Below are 24,088 nucleotides of genomic sequence, written 5' to 3' on the forward strand. Positions count from 1 at the left end.
ATAAAAAAACTAAGAAAACTTACCTGTATATTTCAGTTCTGTAAAAAAATCCAATGTATACTAGTGCAGCTCAGAAAATTAGAATATTATATAATAAGACCAATTGGTACATTTGTGGCAGAGTGGGCATTGTGCCAAGTCCTGCTGGAAAATGAAATCTGCATCTTCATAAAAGTTATTAGCAGAGGGAACTGATTGTAGAAACCATCCCTGATTGGTGGAAACTTCACACTAGACCTCGAGCAGTTTGGACTGTGTGTCTCTCCACTCTTCCTCCAGACCTTGATTTAAAAATAAAATGTAAAATTGACTAATTTACTGTTTTTTTTTTACTTTATGTTGAAGCAGCATTTCAAAATGCACAATTGTTGTTTCTACTTTTCTGCACATAATTCCTTATTGCAACTTCATTGTGTTCTATCCGAATATAAACCTAAAGTCCTCATATGTGGACATAAGTTTTTCTCAGAAATTACATCATGTAAACATATAATTCTTTGTTTTTACACTAATCAGGTGCTAATTAGCACAAATATCAAAGCAAAATGCATGCATTGTTTTATGTTTTGTGTGTTGTTTGATGCTTGTTTGCTCTACTACTGAACTGGATCAGTGAGGATGTTGGTAATTATTATGAGTGGAAGAGAAAACAGTGCTTAAAAATGACCAAAAAGCAGCAGATCTTCATTTACACTCTCAGAAAAGAGAAAAAGTTACCAGACTGTCACTCTGATGGTATAATCTGGAGTGCAGCTCTGCTGAGGGAACATTACTTTACTTTATATTTCTTTCCAGTTAATTTTTTCAGAATCATCACATAAAAAAGTACTTTCTTTTGAAAAAAAAAAATGTGAATGAGTGAATGATTAAGAATTATTAAACATAAATAAAACATAAATAAAATGTCCTGTTTAGTACCTTTTTTACGCTTTCTGACAGTGTGATAATACTCTGTAGTACTTTGTGTCCATTGCACGCATCTCACAAAAACACCTGATGAATAGTAGTGTTTATTAAAACGAGCACCATTCTGAATAAAACAGATTCATCACGTGTCGAGGAGGCATAAAACTTTACCCTCATGCAAAGTTCACTGTAAAATGTACAGGTATCTTTATTGCGGAGGAGATCAGATTCCTTTAAATATGAATGTACTTCTGTAGAACTCTCTGTATAAGTAGAACCCTTTTGCTTTTTTATGTTTTTTGTTAGAATTATTTTTCTTATTGCACCCTACCCTTCCTTATAATATCGTTATTTTTATATTCGTTTATTACTCTCATTAACTGTGTTTGTGTTCTGCAAAGAATTACTCCCTTTATTGTTCCCTGGATTTTGTGCCTTTTGTGTTTGTTGACGTCGTTTGGTGAGATTTGTTTTGTCTGTTTCTGACTGTTTTTTTTTTCGTTTGCTTTTTTCTTCTTCCGTAAAACATGATCGTCATCATTATCATAATTTTTATCACCATGACGACGCTCCTGTTTGTTGTTATGTTTTTTTTTTGTTTGTTTGTTTGCTTTTTTTGTTTGTTCGTTTGTTTAAAGTGGTCAGTACAGTTCATTAACCCACACGCCGTTAGAAAATGAAAGGTAGTAAAAACCGTACTGGTAGAAAACAACACCAGAGAGGAAACCATAATTAAAAACGCAGTTCACTTTCGTCTGTTCTGTTTCTGTTCTTAAGAACCACTTGGGCCAGATCCAGCGTTTCTGTGTTCCTGTGTTTTAATCCTGGTTCTCGCCGGTCAGGACAGGACAGAAGCTTTTAAAGCAGGACCTTCAGGAAGTTTTCTGCTCCTGCTGGGAGGAGATGAACGTGGCCACGGATCCTTAAGGCGGCCGGTTGTTTTTTGTTTCGTTTCGTTTCGTATGTTTGTTTTAAACGTTTTGTCTCATACAGTGGTGACCCTCATCACCACCTCGCGGTTGGTGGCCGTGCCGAGCCGCCCGTCGCTGGGCCGGATCTGGCTGAGGATGTGGAGGATGGTGTAGCCGCAGTGGTGGTTGAGGATAGTCCTGAGCCTCCGCACCCGCTGGCCACGCCCCCTGCTGCTGCCGCCGGCCAATCCGTGTGCATTACCGCGGGAGCCCCGGGCCCCGGCCTTACTGCTGGAGCTGACGGGGTCCCCCAGGTCCTTGGCCTTTTCATAGTTCAACACTTTCCACTGTTGGTTGACGGCCTGCCAGCGCTTAAAGATCCTGTACACCGATGAGCCCTCGTGAATTATAAGGCCTGGGGAAAATAAAATAAAATATTGTCATTTAGAGCATTTATTTACAGAAAATGATGAGAAATGGCTGACATAACAAAATAAAAACAAATATGCAGAGCTTTCAGACCACAAATAATGCAAAGAAAACAAGTTCATATTCATAAAGAGATTTTGAGGAGTTCAGAAATTATTCCAGTATTTGGTGGAATAATCCTGGTTGGTTTTTTAATCACAGTTTTAATTTCATGCATCTTGGCATCATGTTCTCCTCCACCAGTCTTACACACTGCTTTTGGATAACTTTATGCTGCTTTACTCCTGGTGCAAAAATTCAAGCATTTTAGTTTGGTATATATAAATTTGTGTATGTATTAATCACAATATTCTGTGATTAAATCATGAATAAAATCATAATCATTTTTTAAAATGCTGATACTTAACTGTATTTTTGGGAGGGGGGCAGTAATAATGGTGTAGTGTGATTATTTAGTGTTATATCTCAGAGTGCATTTTTGATGCTTTTTAAACTTGGTCATTGAATATCAATATTCTTAGTTACTGAGTTTAACTGAGACTTTAAAGAGAGAAAATAAGAGCTAGTGTAGCTCCATATTCCACACTCGACAGCTTGCAAAGAGGAAACATGCCATCAGATGCATCACCAGGCTGTCATGTGATTCATTTGTTTAAAAAAATAATAATGCTTTTAAGTTTCCAGATTAAAAGCACCATAATTGTGTTAATGTTGACAGCCCTAATATAAATTATATGTATAGATTAGCAAAGATACAGATTAGTGATACAGATGTAGAATACAGACTGCTGTGCAGAATTACTCGATCCTATAATATTCCATACAGCAGCTTAGCGTAATCTACTTATAGCTTGTAATACTTTAAACCAGTGAAATAAAGCTGCTGCTGCTGCTGTTGTTAAGCTGTGATTCTTTTAAACACATACAGTTCAGTGATACCAGACTTTGATATTTTGCTATTTCATGAAGTAGTAATTTATACAGTGTAGATTCCTGTAAAAACCTGCTAAAATATAAAGTTGTCCTAAAACTAAAATGCAGAAATCTGTTCCCCTTTCATCACTGTTCATTTTTGCTGTACCTGAACCTGCACTAATAAAGGCTCCTCACCTATGCAGACGATGTCCATGAAGCCGTACATGCCGTAGCAGATCTGGAAGAGCAGGTCCTGCCGCTGCCACTTAGCCGACGGGCTGAGAGAGGACCACACCAGCCAGGAGATGCTGGCGATGAGGAAGAGCGAGCCCAGGATGATGGCTGCAATCTGGACCTTCTCGATCACGGTCAGAGAGATGGCCTGCCACTGAAACATAACAAAACAAGACAGATAATAATATAAAACATCATCATATAAAACAATCATACAATCAAGTTATTAATCTAAAAATAATCCTGCTGCAAGTTTAAACCAGCGTCTGAGTCTCCAGCTCTCATCCCTCATGTGTTTATAGATAATTCAGCCAATAGCCACTATGATCGGGATATCGCTGGTTCGAATCCTGGTAATGCAGCTTGCCCTCAGCTGCCGGAGCCCTGAGAGAGCACACACAGTGCTCTTCTCTTTCCCCTCCTCATCACTCCTAGGGTGATGTGGATCAGCACAAGGCTGCGTCTGTGAGCTGATGTATCAGAACCGAGTTGCTGCACTTTCCTCCGAGCGTTAGCGCTGCTGTGAGGCTACTTGGCAAAGCTACAGTTCAGCAGCAGTTAAAAAAAAAAAGAGGCGGAGTCTGACTTCACATGTATCGGAGGAGGCGTGTGCTGGTCTTATTAACCCTCCTGGTGTTAAAGAAGCATCAGTAGTGATAGGGAGGAGGAGTCCTAATGAGTGGGTTGAGTAATTGGCTGAGCTAAATTGGGAGAGAATGGGATACAAATTTGAAATAAAATTTGGTATTAATATATCTAATATTTGGTGTAATAAAGTCTTTTATCTGTATCTGTATCTGAGTACTGTCTGATTATGACACAGGCTATAATAATGTGTCGGGAGACACAGCGTTCCTTGCAGCTGGTAGTTTTTATTCATGCTGGAAGTTGTGAGTGACCTTATGCATAATAATGAGTCACACTGTCCTAATTACCGGAGTTGTGGGCAGTTACTGCCCTTATTTTAATCCAAAAGAAAATTGAGCCCTTACTCATTTTTACCAGCTGCCTTTGACTCAGCAAGTCCATGATGCATAAGTGTGTAAGAGTGTGAATCTCTAGACACCTTACCATTTAATTATTATTATTATTCAGAGTCTGCGATGCGATTATAAAACTATTATAGAGCATCTTGGTGCATTGGTTGGCGATGTGTAAGAAGTTCTAATATAATATGAGACACTTTGTCACATTTAGAGATTAATCAAAAGGCTTTTTCCTGGTATAAATGTTGAGCAGAGGCTAGAATTAGAGTTAGAATTTGTTAAAAGTTCTCTACATGTTATGGTTATTGATCAGAAGCCTTTAACCAGAATGCTCACAAAGTTTTTTTTTCAGATTGACCGTTGGAATGAAATTGGGTGATCACTCCTAGGGTGATGTGGATCAGCACAAGGCTGCGTCTGTGAGCTGATGTATCAGAACCACCAGAGTCACTGCGCTTTTCCGAGTGTTAGCACTGTGATGCTACTCGGCAATGCTACAGCATCAGCAGCAGTTCAAAAAGAGGCGGAGTCTGACTATTCATATGTGTATCGGAGGAGGCGTGTTTTAGTCTTCTTAACCCTCCTGGTGTGTTGGAGCATTACCAGTGATAGGGGGAGGAGTCCTAATGAGTGGGTTGAGTAATTGGCCGTGTATATTGGATAGAGAATATGAAAAAAAAATTTAAATAAAAAAGTTAAAAACAAACAAAAAATTATGAGATGCTTATGAAGATATATTAATAAATATTAGCTAACATAATAAGCTAACATTCAATACTGGCTCTCCTAACACGTAGCCGTCCTACTACGTGTCCGCTTGACCCAATTCCTTCAAACCTACTGCAAACTATCGCACCTGCAATCATTCCGGCTATCACTCACACCATCAATGCCTCTTTAACTTCTGGTGTATTCCCGACTGCTTTCAAACAAGCACATGTGACACCACTGCTTAAAAAGCCTTCTCTCAACCCCGCCCAGGTTGACAACTACAGACCGGTCTCACTGCTACCCTTTCTCTCTAAAACACTAGAAAGAGCAGTTTTAAATCAGGTCTCTGGCTTCCTCTCCCAGAATGACCTTCTGGACCAGAACCAATCTGGGTTCAAAAAAGGACACTCTACCGAGACGGCTCTGTTGTCTGTGACAGAAGCGTTGAAAACTGCCAGAGCTGCAGGTCAGTCCTCAGTGCTCATTCTGCTGGACCTCTCGGCCGCCTTCGACACGGTCAACCATGACTTCCTCCTAACTATACTCTCAAACATGGGGATCGCAGACAATGCGCTGTCATGGTTCAGATCGTACCTCACTGGGCGCTCGTTCAAGGTGTCGTGGCAAGGACAGCTGTCCTCAGCCCGCTCCTTATCCACTGGGGTTCCTCAGGGTTCGGTACTGGGACCCCTTCTCTTCTCCATATACACCACCTCTCTTGGTCAGGTTGTCCGCTCACACGGATTTTCCTACCATTCCTTTGCTGATGACACCCAGCTATACCTGTCGTTCTCACCTGAAGATCACTCAATCTCTGCACGGATATTGCAGTGTCTCTCTGACATATCCTCATGGATGAAGGAGCATCACCTTCAATTAAATCTCTCAAAGACTGAACTTCTGGTTATACCAGCAAAACCATCTTTTCAACACAACCTCTCTATAAGCATCGACTCTCTCTCTCTCTCACTGACAAAGGTTGCTAGGAACCTGGGTGTTATGGTTGATGACCAACTCTCCTTCACGCACCATGTGGCCTCAGTTGCTCGATCCTGCCGCTTCGCGCTCTATAACATCAGGAAAATTAGACCGTTCTTGACACAACAGGCCACCCAACTCCTGGTGCAAGCGGTCGTCATCTCACGCCTCGACTACTGCAATGCCCTGCTAACTGGCCTCCCGGCCTGTGTAGTAAAACCACTCCAAATGATCCAGAACGCAGCAGCACGTCTGGTCTTCAACCAGCCAAAACGGGCACATGTCACCCCGCTGCTCATTGAGCTCCACTGGCTACCAGTTGATGCATCAAATTCAAAACTCTTACAATCGCCTACAAGGTGATACAGAACAGCTCCTTCCTACCTGCACTCGCTCCTGAAGGCTTACTCTACCTCCCGGCCGCTGCGCTCCTCCAATGAACGTCGCCTCGCTTTACCAAACAAACATTCACACAAAGCAATCCAGACTGTTCTCATACAGAGTTCCCCAATGGTGGAACAAACTACCTTCTACTACCAGATCAGGAGAATCTCTCACTATCTTTAATAAACTCCTGAAGACCGAGCTCTTCAAAGAGCACTTACTCTCCTAACACCTCTAACACACTAACTACTTCTAACCTCATTTCCTTCTTCCTCTCCTTCACTCCTCTATCCTATTATTCCCCTTTGACCTCCTTTTATCCCTATCCAAAGATGTTTTACCTTTAAACTTATTTTACATTGTACTTGACTATTGTAAGTCGCTTTGGACAAAAGCGTCTGCCAAATGTAATGTAATGTAATGTAATGTACTAGATAGTGTTTTTAAGTTAACTGGAGATCTTCATTTTTCAAGTACGAAGCTTACGGCTGAATCCAGACGGAGGAAGTGAAGCAGTGTTTTATATTTTCCTGAGCTGAGCTGTTTTTTACCTGCAGTGGGTTTTTGGTGCTGATGGCCAGCACTTGGTATTTGAAGTAGCAGAGCTCGCAGCTCCAGGAGCCTCTCTCGCTGATCCAGCGAATCAGGCAGGGCTGATGGGTGCAGCGCACTGAGCCGTCACACCGGCACGGACTCAACAGCTCCCCCTAGAGAACAGACAGAACAGCGTCAAACACAAACATCAGTTATTGTGTAATTATAAAGTACTTAACACCTTCTTTAATAATAAATCATTTATAAGGGACTCTAATGTGATTTACCAAACAGTTGAGTAGATGGTGAAGGCTTAATAAACATGTTATTAAGCCTCTTAAGCCCTTTGGAATGTTTTCTATAGACAGTTAAAAATGTAAAAAAACAAAACTCTCATTTTACTTGTTGTTTTGGGTTTCTTTTTTTATTTTCTTTTGTCTCACTTGTGGTGTTTTATCTTCCTTCTTATTTTTCTTTTTACTACTTTTCTTCTCATTTTCTACCAACTGTTACCGGTTCTCCCTCTACAAAGGTGCAACAGAGAAGTCTGGTTTGAATGGGGTTTATATAGGGTGCTGCACAGGTGCAGCTGGTTGACACTAATCACCGCCAGGGATTCTGGGAGTTGAAGTTTTTAGAATTACCAAGACAAACCCCTCATTAATCCCTTCAGAACCCTTGAGAAGAAATGCTAGGTGTCTTGGTACTTTTGGACATACATTGTGGACAATACTGCTAAATAATACTCATTTTATAAGATAAACTACAAGATCTTCACTCAGTTAAAACAGTTAAAGAAAGTAACGCTGTCAGGGATGTATTACAGCACAGCTCTGAAGTGTACGGTTGTGATTTCTCGCGTTAGCCCGCAGCTAAACACATCTGTTTCATTCAGACTCAGAGCTGCGGAGCGTGAGAACAGATAGACACGTTTATCAGCAGGACTCAGGTATGTGGAGCATCTACCGGTAGGTTCAAAACTTCACACCCAGCTGTGTGAGCTGCCGGCAGCATCTGTTACCTGATGTTACAGGAAAAGTTCAGCAAAATAATCAATTTTACATCCAGAACAAACAGCGTCCCTCAGCCAACGAGCCGACTGGATAAATCCTGCATACTGTACTGGAGCTACGAGGTTAATGTGGCTCACCCCAGACACAGTCAACACAGTCGACGTGTGATTATGTCTGACATGGGTATCTTTACTTTAGACTGGGAGATGCTACGCTAATATTGCTTATGTTTTTTTATTTCCAATTTTCTCTCATATTTTCACCCCAATTTATCTGGGCAATTGCCCCACCCATTCAGCGGCTACTCAGCTGTATATCCCCCCATCACTAGTGATGCTCCAACACCAGGAGGGAGAAGAAGACCAGCACACGCCTCCTCCGACACATGTGAAGTCAGACTCCGCCTCTTTTTGAGCTGCTGCTAATGCTGTAGCATTGTCGAGTAGCATCACAGCGCTAACACTCGGAGGAAAGCGCCTACAGCGACTCGGTTCTGATACATCAGCTCACAGACTCAGCCTTGTGCTGATCCACATCACCCTAGGAGTGATGAGGGGAAAGAGAAAGCACCATCTACTGTACTGTACCCACCCAGAGAGAGAGCAAGAACAACTGCGCTCTCTCAGGGCTCTGGCAGTTGATGGCAAGCAGCATGAACAGGATTCAAGGAGCCAAAAGAAGGATCTTAAATGTAAATATTCTGTATTCTGTATGAATAAAAGTATTTACACATATCCACATATCTCTCCTGAAACCAGTTTATTTCAGTCAGTAATAAGAGGAATCTGTACAAAATTTGCCTGGTATCAGTGTGGCATTAATGTGGCACTAATGTGGCATTTGTCCCTGACCAAGATTGGTATTGGCGATCAGCGGATTGAGATGAAAGGTGATCAGTGATTGAAATCGATCCCAAGAACATGGATCGATCCACCTCTAGTTAAAAAACAAATCTATTATAGACTAAGCTATGCCCTGCTGCAATTGTGAAGCTTCTTTTATTCTTTTCTGGGGAATTTTTGGACTCCAAAAGTTGCTTTGCCTTTGCTCAATACAGTCTGACCACTTCTTACACCAAACACATTTTAGCCGATCATCTGAAGCAGAGAAAAAGGAAAAAAAAGTGGGAAAAAAGTGTAAAACACACAGTTCTTTCCTTATCTACTCCTCCGAGATGGTTGTACTTGGTGAAACAACAGTATCATGGTTGTTGCGAGAGCGTATCCTTTCTCTGACATAAAGGAGCGTCCTACATTTGGCTCCTCTCGGGGACGCGCGACCTTTCCGAGTGGCTGTGAGGCGAGGCGGAACACGCAGGAGTCGGTGGCGGAGTCGACGGAGCAGAGATAGACTTACGTAAATAAAACATTACTCATGCAGGCGGCGGTCGGGAGCGGTAAATCGATGCACGTTCGCAGCGTGGCGGCCGGCGTTGACGCACGGACGTAAAACAGCGGGCCGGAGGGGTCCGGCGGGGGGGCCGAGCCGAGCGAAACACACACAGGTTAATGAGTGGAGAGGTGGGCAGGTCTGATCCTCCACTCTCTGCCTAGACTAGCGATCGATATCGGCCTCTGAAGCCCCTGCAGAGAGACGAACACACTGAGCCTCCGGCGTGCAGCATCGCCCGGATCATTGTTTCAGAAAAAGTACTGAAACTGCTGCTTTTCTGCCTTTTCGTCTGGACGTGCTTCAGGTTTAACCTGCAAAGAATTATGAGCAGTGTTTTAGAATGTTCAGCAATCAGCTGCCAGAGCCTCGAGAGAGCACAGTTGTCCTTGCTGTCTCTCTCTGGGTGGGTACAGTACAGTAGATGGCGCTTTCTCTTTCCCCTCATCACTCCTAGGGTGATGTGGATCAGCACAAGGCTGCGTCTGTGAGCTGATGTATCAGAACCGTATCAGAGTCGCTGTGCTGTCCTCCGAGCGTTAGCACTGTTAGCACAATGCTACTCAGCAATGCTACAGCATCAGCAGCAGTTCAAAAAGAGGCGGAGTCTGACTTCACATGTGTGTCGGAGGAGGCGTGTGCCTTAATGTCTTCTTAACCCTCCTGGTGTGTTGGGGGGCATCACTAGTGATAAGGTGAGTCCTAATGTGTGGGTTGGGTAATAGGCAGTGTGAATTGGAGAGAAATAAAATTATATATATATACAAAAAAAGTATTTCTGTATTTAGAGTTTTTAATTTCTTGATTTTAAAAGAACACAAGATCATGCGGAGTAGTATCACGGCGCACTCAGAGGAAAGCGAAGTGACTCAAAAAGATCGGAAAGATCATCTACCCACCTAGAGAGAGCAAGACCAACTGTGCTCTCTCAGGACTCTGATGGCTGATGGCAAGCTAAATGAACAGGATTCGAACTGGCTATCTCCTGATCATAGTGGCTTTAGAGCGCTGGAACACTTGAAGCTACAGGACTTGTGTACTTCTGCTACCTCTGACTCAAGAAGGACCATTTGTAGCTCCTTCATGTTTAAGAGCGAAGCTGCAATTAAGCCCAATCTGTGTTCTGGGTAATCACGCATCACGTCTTCAGTCAGACGCTGTTTATGAAAGGCCTTCCTGTATGAGTTCAGCATGAGCTGAAAGGCCGAGCGCTGCCAAAAAGCCTTATTGATCCCACACTTTCAGCGTCATGTCATCATAAAACACTCTGCTGACTCCACCTCCCAGCAGCCGAGTGGCAGAGCTGCACCACAGCCCTCGCTCGCTCACGTTCAGCAGCAGCATGTCAACAAAGCATCGACTGCGCTACACGCAAATGCTAAAGTGCTAACGCAGGACAAAATGCATGACATGAGAACGTAACGGATGCGCAGGCCTGGGAGCTGAAGTGAAGATATGGAAAATCAATGCAGTCTTCGGACAGAGACCGCAAAGCTCAGAAAAGGCCGACGGGTGGAAAGCGTAACGTGGGGTGCCGTCCACAATCTCAGAAACACAAAAGAGAGAAAGCAATCTGTGGGCATTAATGGCATTGATCTGTTAACTGCACAACACTGTGTTAAACCCACGACACGCCGGGGAATTAGAGGTGTGACAAGAATGCGAAACGCCTAAACCTTGATAATCACCATTGATTTTTGCGCCGAGATACAGATTTATTTGTGTTCATCTCTCTTAAACCGATAAAGACGAAACACTTGGCAGCGAGGAGCCTGTAATGAAATTGTACCAGAATAAAAACTGCTGTTAACACTTCATCAAGCTCTTTAGAAAGAGAAAGTGTCCTGATATGAGAACTCATCTCAAATATAGCCTATATAAACTGCTTGGCCAAAGAAAGTTACTGTTTTTAACCATAACTGATGCAGGGAGTAGCTTCTCACTTGTTAAACAACCATACTGAAAGACACTATGGTCCTGTGGCGATGACGTTCATCTGATTCAAAAGGGTCAAATTATCACCATGCATCAATAATGCAGAGAAAACTAAAAGATCTAAGGAGATTAAACTACTAAAATTAAAGTTAAGAACTGTCCAAAGCATTAGTATTACTAAAAAGTGGAAGGACAGTGAGGGAAAATCACATTCCAGAAAGGAATGTGCTTAGAAAACAATCTTGAATGATAGTAATCATCTAAATCAAATCAAACGGTAGAAAAACATCACTAAAACTATGGGAAATGATGATTAATAGTGAAAGTAAGAGCTTTCCCACACACACAGTGCAGTGAAGGAAACTGAAGGGATTAAAGGGACTAAACAGCTGTGTAGCTTTAAGAAAAGGTCTAAAGCGCTGCCGCTATGATTGAGAGATTGCTGGTTTGAATCCTGGTCATGCAGCTTGCAATCAGCTGCCAGAGCCCCGAGAGAGCACAATTAGCCTAGCTCTCTGTGGGTGGGTAGATGACTTCACATGTGTCGGAGGAGGCGTGTGCTGGTCTTCACCCTCCTGGTGTTCTGGAATTGTTTGAGATAGGGGTTTTATAATGAGTGGGTTGGGTAAGTGGCTGTGTTAATTAAGGATACAATGGCATAAAATGTAAAAAAAGATAAAAAAAAATAATAAATAATAATTCAAAATGAATATAAGAATAATTATCGCTTAGGGTATCAAAAAAAAGTACAGTCTGAGTATCAGTATCGAATGTAATGTATTGTACCGTATTAAATATTTTAAAACAAATATCCAGCCCAAATTGTGCCAACACCCTGATTTGTTTGACGAATAAAAAACTAATTCTCCACATTCTGCACATGCCGAGTCTGTGAAACTAATATATTTGGAAATAAATTGATTTTGCTTTAATATTAAATAAATAAATAATCTTGAACTGTGAATGCCTTTTAAATCAGGTTGAATCAGGTCTTGAAATCAGGTTGTTTTCATACTTATCTATACTCATCTATCTACACATTCCTTAAAGGCACTAATAGTGAAAAACATGCTGTTTAATTCTAAGGTATAAAGAGAGTCAGGGAAATGGTTGTGTGGTAGATAAACCCACACTAATGTTATAAGTGGACCTCAGGGGGGGGGCAGTGCAGGAATAATATAAGAGCATGAGCTCTTTACTCTTTACTCTGCTGTTTCAACACAACTATTTCATCCAGTGAATTATATATATTATATATTATTATACGCAGCTCCAGCAGAGACCTTTAAATTCTGCCGTTCCCGAGAGTGACACAGTCTCGTCAGTTAGCCCACGTTTATTTTCCTTTTTTTGCCATATTTCAATGAACAGTCTGTTGTTTACAAGCAGCTGATTCATCCTCTCCTGTTCTGTTTGCTCTCTGTGTTCCTGCTGTACCTGCGCCGCTCGCTCCTACTCCGGCACACAGGTCACATTTTGTTTTTCCAAAAGGTGCAACCGCTGTGTAACCACTGCCAAACACCAGGGGAAGCAGATCTGCTGGCCTAAAGCATCCAAAGTACATGCTAAAAAAATCCTAAAAATACTGCTGCTCATATTTAACATTTTCTGTATTTTGTATTTTTATATTCTGTATTTTGTTTCAATTCTGGCTCAAATGCACGAGTTACATCCATGTTTGCTGAGTATAGTATTTGGGAAATGGCCCACGCCTCTCATGCCAACACTCCGGCTGCTGAGTATAATATGGGAATCGTTCTGCTAGCTATAATAGGGGATGTAGATCTGCCAGCTGTGTAAAATGGTATGAACAATCCAAAGTATCCAAAAAATCCAACAAAAGCTGTTGTTTCATTTTAGAAGCTCTTATTTAACATTTTCTGTATTTTGTATTTTTATATTCTGGCCCAAATGTATGAGTTACATCCATGTTAGTATGTGGGAAATGGCCCATATCGCTCATGCCAACACCCCGGCTGCTGAGTATAATATGGGAATCAGTCTGCTAGTTATTATAATAGAGGAAAAACCTGTGCTAGCTGTGTAAAATAGACTAAACCATCCAAAAGTACACGCTAAACAAATCCAACAAAAGCTCCTGTTTCATTTTAAGAGCTTATATTTAAAAAAATTTGTATTATATTTCAGTTCTTGAGGACCACTTGTTAAATTTGAAAGGTTTTATGAACTAAAATACTATTAGCAAGATGCTTATATATTTTATTACAAAGAGTGTCCACAAACATTTAAATACAATGTGTATGTAAATGCATACATGAAATGCATTAAAACATTGTAGGTAAAATATGTTAATTATCACAGCCTTATATTCTTGACAGGAAAGTTTTAATAGATGCACATAGATATAAAAGAATCTAAAGGAAAGAATACACAAATACACAAAAATACACATTAAATATATATATTTTTTCTGTATTTCCACAAAATGTATTTTTAATGAATATGCTTTAAATTAAACATTGTGTTGATAGAAAAATAAATAGTGATAATAAATACTGCTTAAAGTGCACTTTAGTGCAGTGTTTTTCCCCCCCAGTAGCATTAAGATGTACACAATATGTGTTTTAATGTGCAACGTAGTACATTTACAATATACTTCAAATGGATTAAAAAAGATGTTTAAAAAAACACAAACTTAAATTAAAAAATTTTAAGTTTGTAGAAGGTATACGAAAAAAGCACTCAAAAGCACAACCTAATGCTTTTATGTTGTGTTTAAATGTAGCTTAATCACAACTGAAATATAACCTACCTTAGTTGCAATAAGTTGTTCCAAAATAGTAAATTTAATTTGTATTTAAGTGTGTATTAATTTTAATGATAAAAGTGTTATACTTTCAGCTTTTTTTAAAGCACTGATGGTAAAAATAACTCTTTTCAGATAACCCTCCCCTCCAGATCTTCTCATCTGTCTCAGTTTATCATGAAATCTTACAGACCTTCTCCTTCAAAGCTCATTTGACCAGAGCAGAGTTAATGTTTGAAGCCGAATATCAAAACGGATCAGTGCTGAGTATCTCCTGCTTATCTTTTATGGATCTGGACAGATCTGACAGTGAGCTAATGAGGATTGATGTTCTATACCACAAATTTACTGCTTAATCACATTTACAGATATTATTGGCCACACAGGAAGTACACGGCTTTCACACCTGTGACTTATCCACATAACCTGATAATGCAGCTTCCACTGAAAACTTCACCTGATCTACATTATACATTAGATAATTAAATAAATTCACTATATACAGTATATATACAGCTCTGGAAAAAATAAGAGAGCACTTTAAATTATGTTTTTCTTTGATTTTACCAAATTTAAAAACCTCTGGAATATAATCAAGAGGAAGATGGATGATCACAAACCATCAAACCACCAAACTGAACTGCTTGAATTTTTACACCAGGAGTAAAGCAGCATAAAGTTATCCAAAAGCAGTGTGTAAGACTGGTGGAGGAGAACATGATTCCAAGATGCATGAAAAGAAACTGTGATTAAAAACCACCAGGGTTATTCCACCAAATATTGATTATTTCTGAACTCTGAATGAATATGAATATGAACTTGTTTTCTTTGCATTATTTGCATTATTGCAATCCAGAGGATCTAATTACATATATTCAATATACTGTAAACAAGGCAATATACTGCGTAAGTTTCAATCAGGCCTACGTGTACAAACAGTGTAATTTAGCAGTGAGTAGGCTAGCAACAACACATAAAAGTAATGCTTATGTTAGCTAGATAAGCTAACTACCCGTCTGTCAATGCTAACAACAAACTATAACAGTTTTCAAACAGGCTGTTTATTTGGGTATATATTGTAATATGTTTTATTAATAAGATAAGGAAATGCAGATCTATTCAATATTCAAAGTGTGTCATATTCAATAACATAATATTGCAATGGCCTAACGTGACAAAGTGTCTTGAAACGGCCCTGTTGTGATGCTAACTGTTTTTCTAAGCTGGATTACTAGCTGATAGTTGATGACAGATCAAAGTACCTGTAGGACTGTTCACATGGCCCTGTGGCTAAAGAACTATAGGAAATCTCTAGTCTTTTGATATCTATGGTGTCTTTTTGGCTCAGTTTTGTGTCTTACTATCCAGTAGTGCAAAAATTACACAATTAAATTACAATTAAAAGAAATTCTAGAGAAAACAGATATGAAATTGTTCAATATACATTTTTCGGTCTAATATTCAGCACATCACAAATTCGTACGTAGGTTAAATGGTAGCCACATTAGCTACTGAGGCTCACAGTTCTGCTCCTGAAGCTTATTTCTTATCTTCAGACCTAATCAACCCCACTTGATCAAGTTAATTACTGCCTTCAGAAGTCCTTCATTAGCTGAAGGAGGTGTGTTAGATTTGGGTTGGAGGTGAAGTCTGCGGGAGAGCAGATCTCCATGAGGACGGAGGGTGACCAGGTTTTCCAGACCTGACAAGCCAAAAATCATGGGATATCAGTTGGACAATAAATTGGACATTAATCATTATTACATCAGATGATTGGTTTGGGAATGCTCACACCTGTACAAGCTGTAGTCTTGTAAATGTGTTAAATAGCGGGCCTTTAAAATTCCTCCATCCACAGTGTCACATGCGTGATGTGTGACAACAAACCGTTCATTTTGATCGCTGACCAATGGCGCCTTCACACTCTCAGATCTGATTGAACAAAAGCATGACTAACCACATGACTAACCACCAAGTTTCGTTCCTGTCAGTGAAGGCTTTCTTAAATAAATCAGCTTTTAAGTACAGTATATCTATAATAAAGGGTCGCCAAGTGATGTGGACTACAGCGCTGCCACTATGATCAGAAGAATGTTCGTTCAAATCCCGGTCATGCAGCTTGCTATCAGCTGCCGGAGCCCTGAGAGAGCACAATCGCACAAGACTTGCTCTCTCTCTCTGGGTGGGTACAGTACAGTAGATGGCGCTCTCTCTTTCCCCTCATCACTCCTAGGGTGATGTGGATCAGCACAAGGCTGCGTCTGTGAGCTGATGTATCAGAACCGAGTTGCTGCACTTTCCGCCAAACTTTCCACCAAACGTTAGCACTGTGATGCTACTCAGCAATCACTAGTGATAGGGGGGAGGGGATATAGAGCTGGGTAGCAGCTGATTGGGTGTTAAAATTGGCCTAGATAAATTCAAAATTTAAGAATTTTGATGGAGTTCCCCTTTAAAGTGGCCTACTCATAAACAAAGCTATACCAGGCTGGATGTCCAGTCTTTGTCTGAGCTAGAGAAAGAAAACCATCAGAGAAAATCAAAGAAAAATACATACACACACTCACACACACACACTTTCTGAATCAGCAGTACCCCCCATTGCACACACACACACACACACACAAACCCTCACCCCCCCAGGCCCGTGTGTGTACCTGCTCGAGTCCCTGGAAGCAGATCCTGCACTGGGGCGTGCGCGCGCCGCTGCCCGTGCTGCTGCTGAGAGACACGGCGTCCGGTCCCGCGGGCAGCCGCGCCTCTTTCTCCTCGAAGGCGAGGCTCCGGGGCCGCGGCTCGCTGCCGTAGTACTCCTCCGCGTCGTCGTGGTGCGGGTCCCGCGCGGCGCAGCGGATGAAGGTGGGACACCCGCAGCCCCCCCCGACCACACCCACGCCGACGCCCCCCCTCATGGTCTGCGCGCGGGCCTCGGCCTGGCGCGAGCCGGATCGCATGAACAGGAGAACCTTGAGTTCATCGAAGAACATCCGGAGCCGGTTCTTAAACATGGTTCTCTACATGTGAGGAGAGGAGAACCGGAGGAAGAGCCGGGAGAAATATTATTATTATTATTTGTAGTAGTAGTATTACTATAATTATTATTACTGTTTTTGATATGGTTTGTTATTATTTTATTATCAGCCTAATTAATAATTTATATTATTATTTAATGTTTAGGGTTCTTTTTTCCTGAGTATGAATTGCTGACCTGTTGTAACCTGCTGTTATTATTGTATGTTATTATTAATATTATTAATAATAATAATAATAAAACAACACTGGCAAATATTGGTATCCAGATATTAAACACTGTTTTTATGTTTTTTTAAATAATAAATAATAATAAATATAAAGATTGTTGGTCTCTTATTATTTATTGATTTGTTTTGTCTTGTCTTAGATTTTTGCTGAAATCATTTTCATCCAGTTTGATTTTGTTCACATATCGCTTTTATTAAATGTTATTGTTATTTGCATTATTTTAGCCGTATTATTGTTATTATTATTTTTTGCCTGTTTTTTTTGTTTGTTTTCGAAATTGTCTTACTAAATTTTAGACGTAGACCTATTTTTTTGACGGTGTTATTGTGTTAAGGAAAAGCACAGTGTTGTTTTGTATTATTATTATTAATAATATTAAAATAACGCCCTCGTTTTTATCTCGTATTTCGTTTGAGTGCTGTTTATTATTAGCCTTTTTATTATTGTTGTTTTTGTAATTAGAATTATTACGACTTTACGAGTGTTTGTGTTTGATCAGTAGTAGGCTATGCTAGTAGTGGTGATGCTAGAGCTAGTAGCTAATTTAGCCTCGCTAGCTAGCCTATTGTACCTGTAACAGTAACGGTGTGCTGTAACAGGACACCACGGTAACCTGTAACGTTACAGTGGGGATTGTGATGTTTGGATTTAATAACAGCTATAGCTTTGTATGTATGATGGTATGTTTGTGTGTGTGCGTGCGCGTTCACGCGAGTGTGCGTGTGTAGATATATATATAAACCAATTTATATATTTATTTATTTATCCCCGGACAGTCCAGCGCGAGCCCGCCGGCCGAGTGTCTGTCTGTCTGTCCAAGCATCGCTGCAAAGCCTCGTCCGCGCGCGCCTATATCTTGTTTATATCGTGTTTAGCCTATAAAGGGAGTGTGTGTGCGTGCGTGCGAGTGTGTGTAAGAGTGAGTGTGTACGTGTGTGTGTAAGTGTGTATGTGTGTGTGGAGGAGGGGATGGAGGGGTTTCAAAAGCACCCCTCGTTCCCCACGAGCTCGAGCTCAGGACGCCTCACAGCAGCAGCAGCATTAGCATCAGCATCATCCCTCGAGCCTCGAGCGCCGCGGCCGGAGCGCGCGAGCCCAGCCCCGCGCTGCGATGCGCTCGCTCACTCTCTCGCATTATTATTATCTCCTTATTTTCTTTCTCTCTCTCTCTCTTTGTCTTTCTGTTTATATTTATATATATTTATCTTCTTATCTCTCCCTCTCTTCCTCCTCCTCCTCTTCTTCTTTCTCCTCCTCCTCTCCTCCTCCTCCCTCCCTCCTCCTCCTCCTCCTCTTCTCCCGAGCTCCCGCGCCGCGCGCAGGCCCGTCCGATAGCCGCCGCCGCCGCCGAGCTCAGCGCGCGCCCAGCTGGCATTGCACACACATAGGGGCTGCTAATAAGGGCTAGTGCACGAAGCTCACGAGCAGCCGAAAGCAGCGTCCCAGCATCCCCCTCTGCGCGCCACCGCCGACGTCCATCGCCGTCCCCGCGCGCTGCTCCTAAATCCTCCTGCTCCTCCTGCTTTTCCTCGCGGCGTTCCGAGAAAGAACAAAAAGAAAGATGGATGGCGCGCGCAGACAGTTTATCAAAGCATGCACGTGAAAAAAAGAGATAAAGGAAGAAGAAAAAGAAGAAGCTCCAGCCTGCAAGTCGCGCGCGCGCCCGCCCGATCTGACGGCTGAGCATCCAAAAGGTGGTCCTCCTGCCAGAGCCGGTTTATTACCGCGAGACCGCCCACTTCACTTCTCCATCCACCTTAAATCAGAAAAACACGCGCACCGCTAGAGGGAGCCCGCGAGGGAGTGCTGAGTGAATGGGGGTGAATGAAGAAGAACGGAGCAAAACGGCTAAAACTCAAATAAAAAACTATAAATAATCTAAATAACTATTTATCCAGCACATTCCTTTTATTTAAGAAGTTATATTGCTAAAAAGCAAACTAAACTTACCTGTACATTTATTTTCTTTACATTAAACAAGGAGTAAAATGGACTTTTGGTGCATTCCTGATGAAGATCCTGAAATTTTAACAGTCATCCTTCAAACTGAGTTACACGGGGCATAATGTGCCCCAATAAATCACTTTTTACACCGTTATCCAGCTCAAAGTAGCTCCACACCTCTTTGCTAGAATCCAGAGAGCCCTGATATTTAAAACGAGGCATTAATGATTTAAAAAGAGCAGAAGAAGCTTTTTAAAAACCACTGTTTACATCCTATAGCTAGCTTTAGCTCTGAGCACCGCCATCACTGTACTGATAATGTCATAGACCTATATATACATGGACTCTACATAGTACAGCAGCCAGTGCCAGGAGGCTGACTATGTAGAGTCTATGTGTATATATATGTCTATGTTATATTTAGTTCAGTGATGGTGGCGCTCGGAGCTGAAGCTAGTAGTGTTATAGGATGTAAACAGTGTTTTTAATGAGCTTCTTCTGCACTTTTTTAAAGTTATTAATGCCTCGTTTTAAATGTCAGAGCTGTTCAGATTCTAGCAAGACTATACACTATACAAATCTACTACATATACAAAATATACTTACAAGTGTATAGTAGTTTAACAGTCACTATTTCAGAGTCCTGGTGAAGAACTGCTGTTGCCGTTTTGTAATGGAATGAAATTAAATTTTCTGGAGTGATTGTTCTCCATCCAATACTATTAGAATAAGCTGGGGAGTTGACCTCACTGATGCTTATTTGTCAATGAATGCAATCAAATCCTCACAGCAGTGCTCAAAAACCTAGAAAAAGCATTCCCTGGATGGTACAGACAATTAATCCAACAGAAGTAGGTACCATCCTTTTTTAATCCATTACTCAGTGTAGGGTAATCAGGTGTGATTTCATATAGAGATGCTGTCTATAAATGAGATTGTATGAGTGTAAATGAGGGTCACTCATGTTGGCTACATCATTATGAGGGACATTAAAGACGTGGTCCTGGTGTCAATTTAATCAGCAGTCCATTAAATCAGAGACACTGATCGTTCACTGGCCACTCTGAGCTGCTCCCATCGTTTCAGTCCTCACCCCAACCCTAAACATCCACTGCTATTGATTTTCACGCTCATTAATTGCATACGGCGGCTTTATAGCACGGTATGACTGCTGTTCTCTCAAAGGTGAACAAGATGGACAAGTAGAGACACTTTCTGTCTCTTTCTGACAGTCGGACTGATATCAAGCCGTGATCAGCGGTCAACCTCACCAATAGGGAGAGTTTTAGTGCTCATGCTAACACTTTTTGCTTAGATGCAATCATATAGATTGGATATTGACATGTTTACAATTATAGGAGGTCATGTGTCCACCACTTGTCAAAGAGCCCAAATTCATTCCTCAAAATCTTTTAAATTGTCAACATAAACTGGTTGACTGGTAAATTATTGATCATTCCCTCCCTGTTTTTTAATACAACCTACAGGATGGACCACCATAGAGCACATATTAGTATTGGGTGGTGGGTCATTAATCAGCAGTGCTGCTGGAGTTTTTAAACACCTCAGTGTCACTGCTGCTTTGAGAATAGTCCATCAACAGCATCCTGTGGGCAATAGGGGTGGGACAAAATATCCTTACTGCAATATAACATTTTGTTTTTTGAGATACTTTATCGTCAAATATTGATATTATTATTATTGATATTATTAATTATTTTTGTCCCATTATTTTTGCTTTAAACTCCTTAAAACCTGCCCACAAATAAGACTTACTAAAGTTACTGCTTCATAACTTCACATGGTGGCGCTATAGTCAAAAGAATAGGGTTAATAAACCTGCGGTGAAAAACACTGGTAGTTAAATTCCGTGAAACTGAAACCAATAAATCCATATCCATATTTAAATGCTTATTTCAGAGTTTTTATCCTCTTCAGTAAAGTAGACAATGTTAAATATGGCAGAAATTTTCTTGCGATATATCGAGTATCGCAGAATCAGCAACATGGTAAACAAAAACAAAATATCTATTAATTTATATTGTATATAAACACGGCATTATTAGGCTCAAAGGCATTAATTCCCCTGGACAAGACTACAGTACATTTAATAAGAAACCAAAAATGTCCCTATACTTTGACCTGCAGTGCACAGTATCTCCTTTTCCCTAAAGACTCGTACAGCATGTTGGATGGTTCTAAATTTCATCATCAGCCAGCTCTGTCGTCATTCTCTGGAACATCATGCAGACGGTCAGTCTCATTACTTATTCTGTTATTGACCCGTTTGTTTCAGTGCAGCGACGAGACGGATTACTGCTGCTGTTTGTTCGGCCCACAGTGCATTCAGAATCTCAATCGACTGCATGGCTGTCTCGTCTGTCCCCCGTCCCTGTCCCATGTCCAACTCAGTCAGCAGCTACAGGACAGTCTCAACGAGACACACAAAAAGAAGCAAGACCTGCCCCACAGAGGGTATCAGGAAGCAGAGACAAGAAGTGGTAGAACCACATGGACATGGGATTACAAGGCAAATCTTTGTTTAAGGGCTCTGTCACTTTTATGCAAATAAACCATACATTAAGCATTTAACTTACATTAGTTTCAGATAACTATCTGAGACAGGAGCACAAAACTCTCCTTCACCTTCAGATTGCCACAGACAGTAGCTATAGATCCTTCCCTCAGACGAAGTCTGCTGGCTGATCCTGCTGAGGTTCTCAACCAGCAGAAGGAAATGGTGTTTTTCTTTTAACTGATCTAGTGGGTGGGGCTCTGGTGGGGGTTGACAGGTGAGGGGTGGAGCCAGTGCGGTTGTATGTAGGTTTCTGTGTTGTGATGTCAGAATAAGGGAAGAGAAAAATGAGAAACTGAAATAACAAAAAAGATGCAGAACTTTCAGACCTCAAATAATGCAAAGAAAACAAGTTCATATTCATAAAGTTTTAAGAGTTTAGAAATCAATATTTGGTGGAAAAATAACCCTGGTTGTTTTTAATCAAAGTTTTTTTCTTAATGCATCTTGGCATCATGTTCTCCTCCACCAGTCTTACACACTGCTTTTGGATAACTTTATGCTGCTTTACTCCTGTTGCAAAAATTAATTCAAGCAGTTCAGTTTGGTGGTTTGATGGTTTGTGATCATCCATCTTCCTCTTGATTATATTCCAGAGGTTTTCAATTTGGTAAAATCAAAGAAACTCATCATTTTTAAGTGCTCTCTTATTTTTTTCCAGAGCTGTATATTAACACATCTTTTAAATAATATTACTGTCTCACTCTTTTCCACACTTTTCACTTCCAGTTTTTAAGATGCAGGATGAAATTTGCTCTCGAGTGTTTTTAGTGGGAATTTGCTGAGAAGCTCCACAGCTCGGCGGCTATATCTGTGAGAGGACAGGTGGTCAGCACTGTTGGTGTGGCGTTCTGCTGCTAGACCAAGTCACTCCACTCAGCATATGGACACGCATGGCGGGGTAGAGTCTGGCAAAAATCCCAAACCTGAGCCCAAACGCACCATCAGTACATTCAGTGGAAAATTCCACAGGACTCAGATACACTAGATACTCGCTTTCTTACGTAAAATCTCCAGTGGAGCTTCTTATAGCTGAGCCAAGTAACACCAACCTCCCGTTTATAGGTCAATGGTTAATTTACGGCATCTCAGTACCTTCATAAAAGAGCCAAAACTGCAGCATGTGCAAGAGGAGAGATTATATAAGCTGAGATAAAACGTCAGTGTCTTTTAAACCTATTTGGTATATAATCAGAAGTGGAAAAAGTACTGAAAAATTCGAATTAAGTAAAAGTACCTTTACTTTTCTAAAATTCTACTCAAGTAAAAGTACTCATCTAAAAATCTACTCGAGTAAAAGTTAAAAAGTACTCAATTAAAAATTTACTTTGAGTAAAAGTTACATAGTTACTTTTATTTATTTGATGTAAAAAAGTACAAATCATAAATTAAATAATTATTAAATTAAATAATTGGGACCTTTTCTTTACTGTTAAAAAGCACTGTACTGTACTTTTATAGTTTTACTACTTTAAAAATTACAAATTACCCATAAAATCTACTCAATTACAGTAACTTGAGTAAATGTAATTAGTTACTTTCCACCTCTGTATATAATATATATATTTTTCCCTGCACACTCTGTTTATTTTATCAGCTACTCTGATCACTATAGGAGCACTCTGTAGTTCTATTGTCTTACCTTAGGCATTGTCTCTATTGTGTTTTTTCTATCTTTGTCCTTTTCTGTTGTTGTCCTGCTTCTCTGTCTGTCTTTTTTCCCCAGATTGTTCCAAAATAAGTTTTCTGCTCTAACCCATCCCTGTCATCAGTGTTCTTACTTGTGGTCGTTCGTAACTCCGCCCCCTCGTTATCTTCCCCAGGTGTTCCAAGTCTTTCAGTTTATTTAAAGCCCTTTTGCTTTAGCCTTTCCTGTTCTGGTGTTTTTTTTCACACTCCTTTACTGTTCATGGTTGTTCTGTTGTTTCTTGCATTTTTAATTGTTATCTAATTTTCATAGCCTTGTTTTCTTTAGTCCAGTGATGGCAAAAGTTGGGCTTTTTTTGGTGAGATTGAATTAAATGAACCAAATGATTCAGAAAAAAGATTTCATCTTTTGAGATATTTCAATCATAAACCCCTACAGTGACATCTGGTGGACAATCAGAATCATGAATCAATCTTTACCTATTTTTGTCTTTAAGTTCAAAGTAATAAGAAGGATTTTTTCAGATCCTTCCATTTCAAAAGAATGAGAATAAGAATAAGCACCCCCA

At 40.7% G+C, this 24,088-nt stretch overlaps 1 protein-coding gene across 1 annotated transcript; it reads right to left on the reverse strand.

Annotated features, from left to right (window-relative positions):
• Nucleotides 1-993: 993 nt before the first annotated feature.
• On the reverse strand, nucleotides 994-19,054 carry marchf9 (membrane-associated ring finger (C3HC4) 9). The gene is made up of 4 exons (XM_022677044.2): nucleotides 16,750-19,054; nucleotides 7,006-7,161; nucleotides 3,357-3,549; nucleotides 994-2,232 (listed from the first exon to the last, which is right to left on the reverse strand). The coding sequence occupies exons 1-4, from the start codon at nucleotides 17,098-17,100 to the stop codon at nucleotides 1,892-1,894; spliced, it is 1,041 nt and encodes a 346-aa protein (XP_022532765.1). The 5' UTR covers nucleotides 17,101-19,054; the 3' UTR covers nucleotides 994-1,891.
• Between the last annotated feature and the right edge of the window lie 5,034 nt (nucleotides 19,055-24,088).

The sequence above is a fragment of the Astyanax mexicanus genome, chromosome 13, assembly GCF_023375975.1.
Source record: "Astyanax mexicanus isolate ESR-SI-001 chromosome 13, AstMex3_surface, whole genome shotgun sequence".
NCBI lineage: Eukaryota > Metazoa > Chordata > Actinopteri > Characiformes > Acestrorhamphidae > Astyanax > Astyanax mexicanus.